This window comes from Struthio camelus, chromosome 7 (assembly GCF_040807025.1).
Source record: "Struthio camelus isolate bStrCam1 chromosome 7, bStrCam1.hap1, whole genome shotgun sequence".
Taxonomy (NCBI): domain Eukaryota; kingdom Metazoa; phylum Chordata; class Aves; order Struthioniformes; family Struthionidae; genus Struthio; species Struthio camelus.
Window position 1 is genome coordinate 26,077,765 of NC_090948.1, and position 18,085 is coordinate 26,095,849.

At 42.9% G+C, this 18,085-nt stretch overlaps 1 protein-coding gene and 1 long non-coding RNA gene across 3 annotated transcripts in view; one reads left to right on the forward strand and one right to left on the reverse strand.

Moving 5' to 3' along the window:
• Positions 1 to 101: 101 nt before the first annotated feature.
• On the reverse strand, positions 102 to 7,061 carry COMTD1 (catechol-O-methyltransferase domain containing 1). Its single transcript, XM_068950499.1, has 7 exons — positions 6,920 to 7,061; positions 5,957 to 6,090; positions 4,379 to 4,484; positions 3,410 to 3,528; positions 3,105 to 3,159; positions 1,240 to 1,373; positions 102 to 490 (listed from the first exon to the last, which is right to left on the reverse strand). Exons 1-7 carry the CDS (start codon positions 6,999 to 7,001, stop codon positions 338 to 340), a joined length of 783 nt encoding a protein of 260 aa, XP_068806600.1. The 5' UTR covers positions 7,002 to 7,061; the 3' UTR covers positions 102 to 337.
• Positions 6,325 to 18,085, forward strand: part of LOC104141751 (uncharacterized) — a 23,231-nt gene continuing 11,470 nt past the window's right edge. Inside the window, exons 1-2 of one of the 2 annotated variants that reach the window (XR_011142209.1) lie at positions 6,325 to 6,470; positions 7,884 to 7,975. This is a non-coding gene — a long non-coding RNA (uncharacterized lncRNA). Of the gene's footprint in view, positions 6,471 to 7,086; positions 7,663 to 7,883; positions 7,976 to 18,085 lie in introns of those variants that run through there. The other variant, XR_693603.2, reaches the window with a different exon arrangement.

The following is an 18,085-nucleotide window of genomic DNA, read 5'->3' on the forward strand; positions in this document are numbered from 1 at the left end:
CAGGAAATGTGTCTTGTGATATTGACTCACTTGGAACTCTACTCAGTTATTCTACACAGGGAGATTTCCTTCGACTACTGTCTTACAAGGACAACTTCATGCAAGTTTCCTTCCTTTATTGTAATTAAAATAAGAAGCCATACTAGATCTCAAAATAAGTCTCTCTTCTCAACTTAGCTGCCCTTAGGGATCCTGCTGATTCTAAAGTCTGCTTTCCCCAGGCTACGTTATCCTGTTGAGACATAGGTTAAATGATCATTTTTGATAGTATTCTGCCTTTATTTTTCCTGATGATTTGATGCTGCTTGCTGTTTCCCATCTGTTGAGATTCCTGCAGTTACAACTTGAATGCTAATGTCACTCCATCCCCCATTGAGATCATGCTGATACTGACTCGTGTGTCTCTGAGAAGCTTCTCATTGAGGTGGTGAATGCTCTGGGTTGCCAAGTCATCCTTTCTTGGTTTTAGTACCTTTCCACCCCAAAGAACCTATCAAAAAAAAAAAAAAGTCATGCACCTCATTTGTTTCAATATGTTCCTTAAAACACAAAAAGTAGTTTTGGAAAAGGTCCTGCATACTTGCTAAAAATTGATACTGAGTACAGTATCTCACACTTTCTAGTGCTCCTTGACATGAAGCTGTCATCAAATGGGAATGGGAGTCCACAGAACTGGCTAATGTTTGTACTTCTATTGCAGATTAAAAACTAAAAAACAGGAAATATGAGAAATCTAGGTATTTTTAAAAGCCCCTATTTAGCTGCCATCATAACCCTGAAGGTGCCTGAAGTTTAACATTGTTTTTTTGTTACTAGTAGAAGTTATTAATTGATAACTTATTTGTAACAGATTACATTCGATTTTGCACATGTACTGTATGCAATGGAAAAAGCACTAGAAGAAAAATTAGACTAATAGAGAGCATTCTTTGTAATGAATTGCGAAAAATGATCAGCTTCTGTTATCAGAGGCTGTTTGTTTTAATACAAATTTAACACGTTATTGCTTATATCTGGTTTTCCTTCTTATTAATGTTGCATATAGTTTACTTTTTAATAATTTATGTTGAATTTTAAAAGCCTCCTTTGAGTAACGTGAAACAGTGATGTTGCATTTGGCAACTAAGTTGCAGGTCAGAAATCAAGTTATTAAAATCTCAGGGGTGGTTTCCCCTGGCTTTTCCTGAGGCAAAAGGCAGTAACTCCCTGTGCTACTACCACTACAGATGCGGTACTTACGTTATCAATAGCTATTATTCCCCCTTTCCTTATGAGGCGCAAACATTTTTCGTAGTACTCATTGTAGCTCTCTTTATCAGCATCAATGAAAGCAAAGTCAAAGGTCTCTGCTTCTCCTCCAGCCAGCAGTTCATCTAGATGGGCAACAAAGCGAGTTGTTATGCCCTGGTTAACGCTGTGTAAAAGGAGGAAGTCCTCCATTTGCGTTAAAGGTTTCATTAAATATGTTTGGTGCCTTGACCAGGCAGGCTATTCCTCTACAGCTATTTACTGGAAAAACTTATCCCATGGAAGCCAATCTGGATGTAATCTATGCCATAAAACACTTGCCCAGTTACTGAGTTCTGTCTACTTGGATGAACTTCATGGAGTAGTCCTACACATGCAGGATACAGCTGGGACTGCTGAATGGTGCAGTAAGAACAAGTTAAGCAATTTGAAACTGGACACGCTCTGCATCTTCTTCTTCTTTTTTTTTTTTATGATTAAGAAGAACTGTTTTAAGGGGATCAGGATTTTTCTCACATTTATGAACAGGTCCTAAATGTTAAGCTCTAGTTGATGATCCAGTACAATGATATAGGTCACGAACAAACCCTGCCAGCAATCTCTAGCACAGCAAAAGATAGCTGTAAGCATTTTCTCTAGGCCAAGGCAAGGGGAATTTAGATTAAAGCCCTCTTAAAGGGACTTCTTGACCGAGAGCTTCAAAACTGTCAGTTGCAAAGGGGATGACTACTTTCTTAAGATTCTTCACCACCCCCTCTCAGCTGCTCTTATCCTTTGTCAGCAGAGGATCTTTTTGTCTGAAATATTGCCTAGACATAGGTGTCCATCAGACTTCAAGGACAGCACAGCCTGGCAGAATGCTAATATTTTCTCCTTTAGAAAGGAAACATGAATTTGGAAGTAATACAAGGTGACAGATGGATCTGTAGAACCATCTATTCTAGCAAGGAGAATAAACTGTGCTCCTCCAGAGTGCGCTGGTTTTCATACTGCACCCAGGTTGGATAGACTCTCCCACCATTTTAGTTTGTACTGAAGCACTGGGCTGATAAGGAACCCCGGAGAACACCTAGTCCAATCCTTGGTCCTGATGGAGGGCCAAGGATGGTCCAGATACACTTATTAGGTACTTGTTTAATCCATTCTTAAGACCTTTAGAGAGGGTAATTCCCCAGCATTCATGGGTAACCTCTTCTACCTTAACAACTAATAATTTTTTTTCCCAAATACTTGACTTGCAGCAAAGGTGATTCAGTTTATCTTCTACCTCCTCCACTCCTAACAAATATGCCCTCTGTCCCACACCCCCTCCTGTCCTGACCGAGAAAAGCCATTGCTTTTCTAATGGCTTTATGTGATTTTTGTCATGTCCTAAATGTGAACTTCTCTGGATAAAATTCAACTTTTATACCCTAAAGTTTTATCTGTTTCTGTATTTTTGCTGCACCTCAGCTGTTTTAGAAAACTCAGTCTAAACAAATAAATGCTTGCTTAAAATGGACATGGGATAAGAGAAATTGGGATTTGTCAAATTAATCTGTTTTAATCAGCTTTTCCATAAGCAGGAGCTGCTGACGATACTAATTCTTGGATTAAACAAGGCAATGGACAGAACAGGTGACTGACCAGTACAGCCCACTGCACAGGATAGGCATTTTCTTCCTCTCTACTAGCATATATGAAGACTGAACTTCTAATTTTTTTTTTAACCATTTTATATAAGAGAAGCTGTCCCCTTGTTAGGAAAGGGGCCTCAACTACTAGTATAGCTGGTCTTGGATTTAATTAGCGTGACGTTTATCTTTTAGTGTGCGGCGTGTGTGCGTGTGGTTTTTTTTTTTTCTTTTGTTACTTACCAAGTGTTTGAATTGCTGGCTTAATCCGGAGGTCAATTTTATGCTCTACTCCTGCCTAGAACAGAAGAGAACAGAGCTGATGAAATAACCTGATAGTGGGCTGCACTTGGGCAGTGACTAGTGTTCAGTTTTCCCTGTTATTTCCAGGTTCTAGATGGGACTTATTTGTCCTCTCAAACTGAGATACCTCAACTGACTTGAATAACAGGAATGCTTGTGGGTGGCTGTGCAAGTCTAAGATACCAAAATCCCTGGATATGCAGCTGAAGCTGTCCCAAACATACAATGGCAGAGATGCTACTTACCTCTTTCCACAGTGGCTTTCCAATTTTGACGTACTCTTCGTTTATATCGCAGGCAATAACTCTGCCATTATCTGGCAAGACAAGTGCCATATTCAAGGTATTATATCCTGTGAAAACACCTAGGCAAGACCATAGGAGTCATCAACACTTGCATATTGTGAAAATTTGATAAATAGTGAACTACAAGGCTCCCTTCAGGAATAAAAATCCCAGAAGACTCAAAGATGGCAGTTTGTTAATGGACTCAAAAGGTTTTCCAATAACACATTGCAGATTGGGAGTTTTCTTTTTTATTTTTTAATCAATCTTTTTGCAAAGTTTAGAGTAGTTTTTTTCCAAAAGTCTGCACACACACAACAAAGTCTAGTTCTGCATTTCCAAGGAACATCCTTATTTAAATACGGAGCTAAATCCCAAAGTGAAGGAACTGGATCTATCAAAGAGCAAAACAGTAGGGTTTCCTAAGGCTTCCCTTAACAGGGAAAGCCAAGGAAAAAGATGGGTGGGAACCCATGCTTGGCAGTTCAGCATGAATTTGGCTTTTGGAGGTCCTTCTAATACAGGAGCATGAAAGAAAGTGGACTGGAGGTAGAGTGTGTGCAGCAAACCACTTTCTTCTGGCATGACAATGATATAGGAAAATAAGAGTGCACCCTGCCCTGCGACTGGCTGGCACTGGAGACCCAAGTGATGTGTTGGTCATTTTTTCAGATAACTTTTCAGATTCTCTCTAAAGAAATGAGACATCCCTGCTGATGCCAGAATTACTGAACGCACAGATAGACAAAGTGGCAAATAAGTAGAAATCAGACACTACTTTGGAAACTGTAATTTGCCCAAATGTTTGCTAAGACAGAGATGCAGTGCTTTACTATGTTTGGAAATTTCATTTTAAGCAGATCTGGATTTGGAGAAACACAGCCAGGAGCTTTATTCTAGTGCGCAGAAGACAAAGTGGCATACTCTTACCTATTTCAATAACTTTCTTGGCTTTGATAAGTTTGACTAAATTTGCCATAAGCTGTGCCTGGTCACAGGACACCATCATTTTACTCCAGGGATGATCTGCGGTGAGCTAGAAAGGGGGAAATCAACACATGAAGACAAAAACCAAACAAATCCCAAAGCCTCCAAAGCAATATCCTGAAGAGGAAAAAAAATCCAGGAAGAACAGAGGTACTTTTACTTTTCTCATTCTATGGCTTTGCGTTCCATGCATGAGACAGAATTGTTTGGAATTTAACAGTAATTAAGGGGGGAAAGTCATAAGCAGTGACTAAGCATTCAAAGCAGTAATATGCTCCAAAGTTACCACGGCTGTGGCAGACTCAGCAATGAGTTATGGAAAGCCATAGAGGAACCTTGATGATGAAAGTCCTTTATTCCTGTATATATAAATTGTGGTGGTGTGTGCATTTATATTGTACACACTTTTCTAAACAACTTTTAAGCCTTTATTTCCCCAAGATCTATAGGATGGCTTTTCGAACTGCTAGGTTAAAGCCTATTTGCAGAAGGTCAGACTGTGTGTCTTTGGTTATGCAGGACAGAGCTGGAGGAGCTGTGACTATACCAGGAAAAGCAGGGCTGTGCAGTGGCAGTTCAATGGATGAGATGGTCCTCTGTTCCCCATTCCCATTTCCTTTCTTTCACTAGGGCCCGTTATAGCTGCATCAGCTACCTTCAACATTAAATTCCTTTTATACAGGAATAGTTTGTCCCATTTGATGGGACTTTACACTGAGTCAGAAGCTATCCTGTCCTGAGCTCTGACACTGCAGCATGCTGCAGGACATCACCTCTCTAGGCTACAGTTTCCTTATGTGCCAGCTAAGATGAACAGAAGTCATCTACACAAGTCCTAAGCCCATATGCATGGGATTAGGAGGCATGGATAAGATGTGTCCAAAAGGTAGGCCAAAGCTATAAAGTATTCATTGGGTAGCCTAGAACATCAAAGAGTCTGGGTACTACCACTTCTAAACAAATTCTCGTGTCTGTTTTATGACTTAATACACTGGACAATGTTCCACTGGTCTCCTAGTGTAGCAACTGTATCCAAAGGAAGGGGATATGGCCAGGATTTCTTCTGGACCAGCCATCATCAGCAAGTATAAATGTGTATATACCTTGGCCTCTAAGGTCTGGAAATAGGAGAAAGCACAAAGAGTAGGGGAACAAAGAGGATTTGAGCCAGCTTCCCACTTACGTGGACTAAACAGTCTTCACAAGTAAGCAGGATTTTGGTCTCTACCTCAGGGTTCTGGATTAAAAACTAACAGACAAACCCTATGGGATTATGTTGTTAGCTGTCTCTGTAAGGAACAGAGAGCTATACAATCAAGGCTGCCTGTTGTTCTTCCCGGATGATTTATCAATTTTGTACTGGCTACCACCTATAAATCCAGGCATGTACAAGTAAGACGTAAGAAGGAACATCACAAGAAAGCTAGCAGTTCTGTACTAGACGTGGGCAATAGCGAAAGGGCCTACTGGAACGATAAATGTATGGAACAGGGAACCTAAGGTGGGGGGAAACATACTGACCAGTCGCAGTTTCTTTAGAATGGGGTGTTCCCGCAAAGAGTGATCCAGTATGTATTGCCAGAGAGGACTGCTTTTTCCAAGAACAGCCTTGGATGATTTGGGTGTCCCAAAAATTAAAGAAGGGTATTTTTTACCTACAAAAAATAATGGGAGAGTAAGAACTGTAAGTTTCACTGATGAGATTTTGCAATTGTCAGTCATATTCCTGCTTAAACGGAGAAAGCAGTCAAATACTACTAAAGGTTAAAGGTTCTCTTGCTCTGCAAAAATGCAGTGAAAAGCGAAGATGCCAAGTGCCTGGACAGCTCAGTGGACTAATCTTTTCATTTGTTTGCTTTTTAAACATCTAAGCTCTCCAGCCCAAGGCTGAAAGGGAGAGGGGCTGGGCACCGGTGATGCGCAGTGGTTGATGTGAAGGTTACGGGCCGTCCCGCTCTCACAGATGTAACCGCGTCGGCGCTCAAAGGGCAGGAGCCGGGAGAGCAGCGGCGACGACGACGAGGCTCTCGTCCCGGTGAGCGGCCTCTCTCGGACGGGGCCGACGGGCGCTGTCTCCTCCGTTCGGGGACCGCCGGACGGACGCCGGCGCGGGAGCGCTGCGCTCCCTAAGGACAGGGCCCTGCCCGGCCGGGGGCCGTCGCCGGGGTCACCGGCTTGGGTGAAAGCAAGTAGGCGCTGACAGCTGAAGTTTAAGGACTACCCCCTGCCTGCTCACGTACAGAGCCGAATTCTTTTACAGGAGGGGCCAGATATTTGGGAGATGTAGCCGCGCACCCACTGAAGGAGCCCTTCCCGTCCAAGGGCGTCGCGACGCCCGCCCGCCCCGGGGCCGAGGGGGGCGGCAGCGGGCCCGGCCGGCCGGCGGCGGCTGCGGCTCTGCGCGGGGGCCGCGCCGGGAGGGCGCCGCCGGCCGCGCTCCCACCCGGCGCCGAGACCGGCTCGGCCTTACCCTGCGGCGCTTACCTGCCAGCAGCCCCGTGGCGAAGGCGACCCCCAGCATCGCCGTCCCGACGGCCATGTCTTTAGACACGCTGAGGAGCGGCATGGCGGCGGCGGCGCGGGGCGGCGGCGGGGGCGGCGGCGGGGGCGGCCCGGTCACGCGGGGGCGGGCGGGGGCCGGGCGGCGGGGCGGGGCGGGGCGGTTTGGCGCCCGCCCGGGCGGCGGCGAGGCGTGAGGGCGGGCGAGCGGGCTGGTGCCCGGCCCGGCAGCTGCCAGCCTCTTCCCTCGCGGCCGCCCCGGCCCTCGCTGGGCAGTCGCCGCCTGGTTTTACCTGAGCTGGCCGCGGGGCAGGAGCGCTGCTCGCCCCTGTTGCCCTTTCCGAGGGGCTCGGGCCTGCGGCCGGCCCGGGAGAGGGGCTCTGCCCGCTCCTGGCGCGGGCGACTCGCCAGAAAACACGCGAGCTCCCAAAGCCAGCTGCCCCCGAAAGCAGGGCGGGTTTCCGCGAGCAGGCGGCGAGGCCCGCTCCCCTGCCGCCCCTTCGCGTCGCAGCGCGGCGCCCCGGCCGGTGCTTGCCGCCGGCTGGTCGCCCAGGCCGCTGCCCGGGCCGCGCAGCGGGTACCTGATGTCTGTGCGACGCTTTGCTGGGGAGCGCCAAGTTAGAGAGCTCTTCTCTGCCCTGGCCTGTTGCTGGTCCTCCCACAACTTAATGAGATGAGAAACAAGGTTTGCCTATTGAACTTGGGCTCAAACTGACTGAGGGAAATAGGTAGGTAGGCCAACGGCGACTGTGTCTTCTTGTTTTCTTAGAAATTTGGCTAAAAAGCCTGCCGGTGCTTCTGTTGCGCTGCAGAACGCGCAGATGCGTGCTGAAAGGGCCCTGCAGCGCCTTTTGGTGCTGGGGTTGCTCTGGGATTTGGTTTTCATTTTGCAAAGCGCTGGCAATTGTCTTAGCAAGATCCTAAGATGTACTGTTTTGTCGCTCTGCAGGAGCTGAAATGAGCAGCGTTGCACACAGACCAGGAACATGCAGGCATGGAACGAGTTGCAAATTGGCCTCTATGGATGCAGGATGCAAACAGGTGAATCTTCCCTTTTGGCATATAGTTAATCTACATAAAACTAGATGAACTGTGCATCAGTAAGTTAGGATGATAACTTTTTCAATGATGCTCCTATGCTAGCAAAACTGTTCAGTGTCAACACAGCAGAAACAGATTCTCTGTAAGTATATCTTAAGTGCAGGATTACGTGTGTCAGCCGAGGCAGAAGCTGTATTTATGGGAAATGGGTTTGCCTGTCTGTGCTTTTCTAGTATATGCTAGACCTTATTTACAAAGACTTGAGCTCAGAGCTCTTGTATTTTTCTTGCAACAGCTAATCATGTCAAGCACCTAAGGAGACTGCTGTGCTTTCTGGCCTGCAGAGCAAAGCAAGAAATCTGATCTCATGTCTTGGCAGATAAAATATCATGCAGTTCTCTTTTAAAATGTATTTGATTTTTGAAGGCTGTGAATGTTGTTGGTTTCTTTTTTTTCTCTTAAATATCTCATCACTTTCTGTGTACGTTTGCTTTTGTAAATGAAGACATTTCATCCTATCTTTAAGAAGATGAGTTATCAGGAAGCTGGAATATGTCAGTTTCGAGCCAAATAAAACTGTGGGAGACAGTCTCATGGCAACAAACTCTTCTAGGGGCCGTAAATCAGATTTGTGACTTTGTAGCTCCATCTAGTGATTATTCTCTATAACTGCAGTAAGAGGGAGAGATTTACTGCGGGAAATGCTTCCGTTTACAAGAAACAGTCTGTAAATCCCAATGCTTCCCGAGAATGCCTGTGTACAAGAACGTTGTTTTGCCCTCTCTGCTCACAGCTCAGTGACCTGCCTCACTTGAAGCTCATGGGGAACTTCAGATTTCTGAAATCAATGCAAATATAATTGCTAACAGACTTATATCTGCACCTGGACTTTATTGTTTGTTTTTTTGGCTCCGAGTTCTTATGCAATAACAGCTTACTTGTGGTGACAGTTAAAGAAGGAGTTCTATGTCAGTATATTAGGCTATGTATTGCTTCCTATAGGAAGGAAGTTGATTTACAGATATATAACTCAAGATAAAACAGTTATTCTTTGAGTCTATCTTAGAATTGCAAAAGAGTTAAAGCATTAAAGCACAGCTCTGTGATTTATCACAGAACAAGAAACTTTGGTTACCCAGTGCTTTAATTCAAATGCATCTTTGCAGTGTGCTGTGGTTACTTGAACACTTAAAGATTTTGGTGTATAGCTGCATATTTCTTATGCTGGCTAGGTGACAGCCAGCTAGAGATGGAAACTGTGTTGTGTAGTGGACTTGGGTACAAACCTCACTGCTCCCTATATCCATAAAGTCAGAGCAGTTGCACATATTTCACATGAGGTCAGGATTTTTCCTTGTATTGTGTTCAGTGTGTTTGCTACCCTTGAGAGCACCTTATCCCTGGAACTCTGTTCCTGAACGGGCAGGTTGCTGACCGTTTCTTCAAACTGGAGCCAGAACATGATCACTTCTGTGGAACATAAGGAATAGGAGAGAGAGGATTCAGACCGTCTAGTCAGTGTTTGACCTCAGGATGCGTGGATCCTCATTTCATTCATGCTAGTAATCCATCCCTCGTCTTCTCAGTCACTGGGTAAGTGATGTCTGTGATTGTCAGGTTTTCACTAAAACCTTCCTGCCAGGAGTGCTCTTGTATTGGGAATGTGGCCTACCATCCACCTTGCTGTCATCTAGCTGCCTAAACTTGTATTAGAAATAGGATCGGAGAAACATTAGCCTGCTGATAAGGCTGTTCTCGCACTTCTTGGTTTCTGTCTTTCAGATATTTGCAGCTATTGCTCAACCTGGGTTTTTCTGGATAGAGAGCAGTAATACATAGTAACCGAGCGCCTATGTAAAATGCTAAATGACCTGTGGTGGGTTTCAAAATAGGCTATTCCCTTCCACTATTTTTTTTTTTTTTGACTTTTCTGTGTGCTAGCTACTTGAGCTCAGCCATGTTTTCTGGCAGTCTGTGCCTTCCAGGACATAGCTGGTGTTCTGTGGTCTGCTCCAAGGTGTTGTTAAAGTGCAAAATATGACATCTTGATTCTCTTACCTCTGCTCCGTAGAGGAGTAAAATCTGTGTGGGCTGCTCAGCCAGGGGTTGTCCATGTAGTGATTGAAAGCCGGCTGGCAACATGCATACTAAACCATAGTTGCTGCTAACATGGTTTTACTAGACCAAGGTGACTACAGATGACTCTTTTGAGAATGATATTCACCCTGTAATGGAAAAATCACTGTACATCACAGACATCCTGAAATAATTTTATGTAGACTTCTTTGAATAGCACAGCTCACTGAAAACAATCCCTGTACATATGTTGAAGCTATACTGGTCTGAAGCTTGAAAAGAATTCAGTGGAGCTACCTGTTATGTCTGAAAGTCTCTGCTTCGTTGAGGCTGAGCTATTGCTGGCGTGGGTTCAAACGTAATTTATTGAATGGTGCTCACTTCAAACCTCGGTTGCCCCCACGTTGTCCCCCTGTGTATATCATGAGGACAGCGGTCACCCAGTCTTCTGAAGTACAGCAGCACTTGCATAAAATGTTGAGAAGTACAGTGGAAATACAACACATATCTAGTTCAGTGAATAACGTAAAAGTGCGTTCAGGGTCTCTGTACGTTTGAAGGAAGAGGAGGCAGTGATCGCTGCCCTCAAAAGCTTGTAACATGAATGTAAGATAAATGTCCATGGACAAAATTGGAAGTGTGAGGAGGCGTTAGGCTATATTGGTCAGCATGCTTGCCGGTAGCCTAACTGGCAAGTGTCTTGGGAGGAATCAGCAAAGAAGTTCTACGGAGACTTTTTGAGGAAGGAGAATGAGATTTGGAGCTGTTTACAAGGAGTTTATTTCAAATAGGAGTGCAGAATATGTCAAAGCCCAAACAGGAGGAGGAACCAAAGAAGAATGCATTCGTGCATTCACATGGTCAGAGTAATTGCTGAAAATGTTCTTTGAGAGAGCATTATGAGCGGATAAGATTTGAACGAGATTAGATCTGGTGAAAGAAGTTGCAGAAATCGAGGTGATGAGAGCTTGGACAAAAGTTTTTAGGTGTGAAGATGAACGGAGAAAAAAATCATCTTGGACTTGTCAAAATCTTTCTGATTGCTTTTGCGTTATTTGAATATGAGGGTATGGTAAGAAACCAAAATATTCCTGTTTTTGCATGGTTTGGACATGACGATCTGGAGAGAAATTGGAGTTGAAAGTGATAAGTTAGGAGTCGAGTAACAGGTAAAATGGTCATTTTTTTCAATCTGTAGTGATGGAGGAGAAAATTTGGAGAGATGAGGTTGAGCTGATCCTAGACATCCTCTGAGAGGTGTTGGAAGGCATTTGAGGTTTTAATTTGGCTGTAACGAGATAGAAGTGAAGGGGTAGATCTACAAGTTGTCAGAGCAGAGATGGTAGATGAATGTTTGTATTGGGGCAGTTGCTCAGAGATACAGGAAGCAGTGAATTTGTGTACCTTTTATAGTATTAGCAGATAAATAAGCCTATAAGCATTCTCTTGTATTTATTTCTTTTTTGTTACCGTGATGGGTTTTCATAATCTTCTTGGTTAAAACTGAAAACTTTTTTGCATATTTATGAGTTCATTCAACTGTCTAACATAGGTGTTGTTGGCATAACATGTATATACCTTATAACTTAAACACTGCACTCTACAGTGTATATCCTCTTGGAAGATCTAGGTGAATCAGTTTAAGGTAGCATATTTTAGAGTTTTGTATAGGGAATTGCTATTTTTTTCATTTGCATTTGAGATTCTTTTTTTTTTTATTCCAGTTCAACTTGTTATCGTATTTGCCTGCTCTATCCCTGTTCCCTCTCCAGCGTAGCGTATGCTTAACTGTTCATTTTGCAGTTCAGTGTTTGCTATTTACCAGTATAACCCCTTTGACCTTAGAGATATTCATTGCACGTGTATCTACTGTAGCAATTTTTTTGCCGTGAGTATTCATATGTCTTCTCAACTGAAAATCTTGGGATAGTAAGAATGGTATAATCTTTTTTCATCTGTGATAAATCGAATTGTTCTCCAAAATTTTCTTCAGATAGTTGAATTCAGTAATTTGAAATAAGACTAATAGTTTCCCAAATACTCCTCACTGCTTCTAAAGTCATCTGGATTTTTTATCAGACAAACTGTAAGTATCAAAGCTTACTTTAATATGATTCATTATCCAGCTGGAGGGTAATCACTAAAATGGGACGCAGACATGAACAATGACTTCAGCTAAGTTGGTTCTGTTACTTTCATCCTGCTCAGCTACTTCTATGGCATTCAGTCTTCTGTGGAAGCTTTTAAAGTATGTCTTTCGATAACAGCTTGTAAAGGCTGTGGTACCTTCACATCTATTTCAAGGCTAAGGTATCAACATTTCAAATGCTGCTGCTAAGAAAGCTGGTGATTCATGAGCCCATAAGCCCTAAGCCATTAAACTTGCAAACAGCGAATGGTTTAGAAACAGTTTTCAGCTAGAAGCATTTTGACATATTGGTAAATATTTTCAAGTCTTACTGGCTTACAGGCCAACATTTTGAATATATATGGCTACTTTTTGCCATCTCATTACAAGACTAGGTTCAACTTTGGACATGGAGGTATCGTGAGGAGAGATAGCTACTGCCAAGCAGCATAATTCCCAGTGCAAAGTAAGTTAATGGCTTCTATGAAAATATCCCAGAAGTATCAAGGACTGTAAAACTCAAATTGAGCTTGACTGGGGGAGACCCAATAAAATAGCCCGTTCAATGGCTCAGCTTGACGGATTCAATGACAGAAGCAGTTCTCCGGACAAAGAGGGTTTGTCATTGAAGGCTGTAGGTCAGAGGCACTTTGGATTTTTCCAAACAGGTGACAGACTGTTGTGAATGATCTCCTTCCAGGTCATGGCCTAGCCTCACACTTTGGAAGCATTGTATGTACAGTGGTGCAATGGATGCTTGCTACTGAGGAATAAAACTTGGAATTAATTTGCTCCTGCAAATGGTCCCTGTGCAATGGGAATAGGCACAACTTAGTGGAGTCGTCTGCATTACTTACAAAGCCTGCTGTGATTCTCAGGATGCTCCAGCCAAGCCTTAAACTGTATAGTGCATAAACAAAATGTAAGAAATTTTGCTCTTTATCATCCTGATACGTGTAGTAAAATGAGGCAAGCAGTGAATAAATCAACCGCAGGTATGATACCTCATCAGCCACACCCTACAATGCCTCTTTTTCCTAATATCTGAAGAAATCTATGTTGAAGACCAACAGACTGTGTTTGCTTCATGCCAGCTGTGTGAAAAGATGCAAAAGGTGAAGGCTGGTTTTGGAAGCCCAGGGCCTTTTCCTTTCCTTTGAGGGCACTTGTGCTGGAGTCTCCAGTGAACAAAAGCAACAGCAGCAGCATGACAACAGGAGAGATGGAGGATTGGGGGGATTCTTAGATAGTGCGCCCCAAGCATATTGAAGAGCGTTGAACATTCATTTCACTAGATGTGGTCACTGGAGAGCTACTGCGCAGATTGCCATTTCATGAATCAGAATTTGTCTCAAGCATGTGGAAAACATGCCAGGTCAGTGACCATGGGACCAAACCTGACAATTTCTACTATACTGAGAATTCATCAGTTGGGAAGAATAGAGAAGGGACTACCTATGTGGGTTGCTAATGTGTTACAGATGTCAAGAAGGTAGTAGTGGATTTAGTGGGTAAAATACTTCCACTGGAGAGAACCAGTTAATGGCATCTGAAGGCCCATGCGTGGTGTTAGTTACCTACCTTCAAACAGAACAGGTGCAGGGGATGCTATTCAGACACCCAGCGAAACAGGGCAGACTGAGAGGTGCAACAAGCTTGGCCTAATGTTGCGAAGGGCAAGAGCAGATATGATTGCTCTGCCCACATCAAGAAGAAGAAACCCAGCGGGAAGGCAGGAAAGAATTTGAGTTGCCTGCAGTGCCTTCCCTATTCCCCTGGGACCTTTTCTTTTTAATTAAAAACCTGCTCTCAGTAGTTGCCATGAACAGAACTCATTGTCGTCTTTACATACATTGTAAAAATCTGATAATTGTTACAGTTTTATATAGTTTTGTCTATTACTATTAATAATATTTATTGTTGTATTACTTTGAGTGTCACTAAAGGACTATATAGGTTTTTATGTTCTTTCTTATCCTGTTCTAGCTTCATTTTGCTATAACGTTTTGGTTAAAGAAAAAACAGAACTCCTCTCCTTTTAATATAAGCAGCTGCAACATTTATGTTAAATTCAGGAAGAGCTTTCTCACAAAATCCAAAACTGGGCAAACTCTGCATTTTTGAATGCCAGTCATCCCTTTGATAAGGATAAGGCTTCCTCAGGATGGTATGTTAGAGTAGGGTTTTTACTGCTTCCTTTTAGTGTTTTGAAGATTGGAAGATACTTCTGCTTGAGTATACTTCAATTGTATTTTCACTTTTTAATCGAACTTTCTATCCATTTTGTTTTTAAAAGGTCCCTTTCGTTCCTTTCATTTATAGTCTGGGTTTGACTTCATAAGAATCTCTAACTGAACCATAAACTACCTTTGTAAATATCATTTTTTCCTCGAAAGCTATATCTTACTGCAATGACCAAAGTTTTGTCGTGTGTTAGATTAAGATGTCTGCCTAAAATCAATACTGCTGAGGTAACAACATTGGTTTCTGTGAGGCTCTCAATTACTTTCTCAGTTGTTTGTCACAGGAAGAATATATGATCAGTTGTTTCCCCTGCAGGCTATAAAACCAGCCTGTTCTCCTTTGATCACTTCTGCATACTTCACTTTTACTCTCCTAAGTGTAACACAGATTTTAGAGCTTTGGACCTGTGAAGCAGCAAAATGATTCTTCTATAGTCCATTCTAAGCGATAATAATCTCTCTGTATAAAGCATCATAAATATCCCTGGACAACATTTGACTCTCTTGGCTTTCATTGCCCAATCAGTATGGAATCTTTTCCTGAATTTTCCAAGCTCATTGAGGAAATGTCTGGGAGCAACGTGTGTCCATTTACTTGAGTTTTCTGTCTGCGTGTTACATTCCCTGTTGTCCTTTGCACCTTACATTCCCTGTTGTTTTTCGCTTCTTTCACATGTAGTCTCTTATTCTTTATATTTGTTCATCTGGATAGCAAGTATAGCTGTAGAACTGCTAGACCTTGCTTTTTTCCCCCCTTGTTTTATACACTTATGTGTGGGGTTTTTTGTTTGTTTGTTTTTTTAAAGGTGGTTTCTGGGGCTATTTGGTTCTTGAAGTTGTTGCAGTTTGCCACAGGAGAAACAGTCACACTATGTTCTTTCATGGGAACTTTACTTCTGTTCTCTCTTCATCTCTTTTGTCTGAAATAAATTAGGTAGACTGTACCTTCATGATGTCAGCAAAGACTCTATTAGGCGAAGGAATTCTTGAAATAAACGGTCCAATCTCATGTGATAATGGGAGCAGCTGTAATGGGACAATTGAGTCAGCAGCTGCTTATTATGATAAAAGTTCTCGCCTCAAGAAGAGGCAACCATATCTCTGAATGAGGCTACAGAGATAACGGGCAACTTGCAGAAGGTAAACTGAAGCTGTGGTCCCATCAGATCGCTGAAGAGAAGCTGCCCTTGTTGCCTCTGGATTTTGACACGTGTTGTTTATGAGGAAAGAAAGCCATGGCGCACAACAGTGAATCCACGATTTTGGTACAAAACTTTGGCTAAAAAAAAAACGTTAGAAGTGGATCTACTCACCTGTAATATGCCATCCAGGGAGCGTATGTGAGAGGCTAGTCAGATTTTGTGGTGTGAATATTTGAATTTCAAGGACATGCAGGATACTTAACAACACTATACCCTGGCAAAGCCCTACTGACATATTTTATAGTGCAGAGCAATTCTGCAGTTACAGAGCTGTTATGTTTCCTAACACGGTATTTGTAGCATGTTGTAAACAGTAACTATTGTTACTGAATCCTAGACTGCGGTCCTTAAAACCCAAAATGCTACCCAACTGGCAGAAACCTTAATGTGATTTTCCTTTGTCTTCTGTCTAATTCATCCAGGCGGCAGTGGAAAATGCCAGAGTGTTTGGGAGCTAGGCCAGGAGGTGGATAGGTATGCAGCTGGTCGTCTGTCTCACAGCTTTAGAGAACATAGGTAATTACTGCATGCCATACACCTTCCTGATGAAATGCTTTTTGGAAAATCAAAGTTATTTGTCTGGTTCCAAGTCAGAGACAGTGTCTCCAACCGAATGGGTTTTAGTAACTCTTTCAGCCTAGCTGCAGTGTCATTCATGGACTGTTTAGTTTCTTGATGTTTATGTACCCACAGAGTTATTGTATACCTAAAATAAGGCATGAAATGTGGACCCGGTGTTTATTGTGCAATCAACTTGGACTTAAAAGGGCAAGAGACATAATGGACCAAGAGTTGTATTGGCCCATAACAACGTGAGGCTGACTGCTCCTTCACAATTCTATAAATCTTCCGTGGGTTTCTGTATTGACACATCCTTAAAAGTCAGAGTAGTTCTGGTGCTAAAATAAACTTGCAAACCCAAATATTCACCATTCACTGGCTCTAGTTTTGGATGTTGAATTGGATCTATTTCCTGTCTTAAAGCACAAAAGTGGCAACTGGTCTGTTCTTAATGGGCAGATGAATGACAGTTAGAGGAAAAAAAAGACGAGCAATCTAGACACTCTGAAAGAAGTTTTACCTTTTGTTCTGAGGCCCCACCTGTAAAGCAAAGGAGAAGGCTACAAGTCCATAAAGTATATACATGTTAGAGAGCCGCTCTTTTTGTCACCCAGCAGATTTGGATAGAGTGTGAGAATCCAGGAGTACCTGGAAATTCTCTAGAACCTTGAAAGGTTTAGTTCCACTCAGAGGATGCCAAGGCCTCCTGGTAGGTATGAGTGCATGTAAAAACATTTGTCTAAACAAGTGTATTGAGTGTTCCTGAATCCCTGGAAAAGACTACTGCTTGCTGGAGTTGCAGGGTGATGCCGTGTATTTTTCTGTTTCATTCTCTAAAATATATCAAACCCAACCAAAGCTGCTCCTTTCCTTTTTCTATGTTCAGTAGAATTGCAGCCAGCCATTCTTCGCTTCTGTTCTTCTAAGTTTAACATAGATTTTTTTAGGGCCTTGAATGCATTAAGTAGCAAGATGATTCCTCTGTAATCCATCCTAAAGGACAACAGTTTCTCTGAGTGAAGTACTTTAAGTATCTTCAGCACAAAACAGAACCTGAGCAATGCAAGTGGTAATGGTAGGAAGAGTAGAGGTAGAAAATCTTGTTTCCTCTTGCTACTTTTCCTTCAATATAAAGGGATTTACTTTCCTGTTAAGTCAGTGCACAGACTCAGCCTTCAGTTCCTCTTATATGTCCACAAAAGCAAAACATTCTCTTTCGTCATTATTTGGTCATGACTGTCTACATATGATGTCCATATGTGTGTAGGGGTTGTTCCTCCCTCCCGCTCCCCCTCCCCCCCCCTCCCTCCCTCCCTCTCCCTTTTCTCCCCTTCACCCCCCACCCTCCCCTCTGAGACTGCAAAAGCCATTTAGAATATATGGAGTTTGGTTCTCTTTTTGTCTGTCTAGTAGGTGGTGGAAAAAAATCATCGGCCTGATACAGAACTCTAACAGAAAGGGATCATTCATATGATACTCTCTTGGGCAAAGAAGGGGCTATCAGTTTTTCAAGTCTGCATTCTGAGAACAGATACTGAAGGAGTGAACTGCATCTGATCATCAGGTCAAATTTGAGCAGGGGATTGCCTGAAAATGAAGACTGGACACTTGACTCTTTTTGTTCATGGGAAATGCAAGAGAATGTGCATGTGCAGGACAGCAAACGGGTATCCTTGTCTGTGACTCTGAGCTGAGCCTAAAGGCTGTGCAACAGTGACAAATAAATTGAGTTGGGAGATTAACGTGAGCGTTTTTAATGTTACTTGCAGGTGTACTTCTGGTACCAGCTAAGGAATCATTAGTTTTATGTTCTGTACAGAATGACAAACATCTTTCCTCCCACTACAGTTTGTCTCTGAAGAACTGTTCTGTAAACCTAAATTCAGAAGAGGTTCAACTT

Coding starts and splice junctions, on each gene's coding strand:
- COMTD1 (XM_068950499.1), bottom strand. CDS start 7,001: ATGCCGCTCCTCAGCGTGTCTAAAGACATGGCCGTCGGGACGGCGATG. Junction 3,160..3,409: donor GAAAGCCACTGTGGAAAGAG/GTAAGTAGCATC, acceptor CTTCTGTTCTAG/GCAGGAGTAGAGCATAAAAT. Junction 1,374..3,104: donor GCCAGCAATTCAAACACTTG/GTAAGTAACAAA, acceptor TTGCCCATCTAG/ATGAACTGCTGGCTGGAGGA.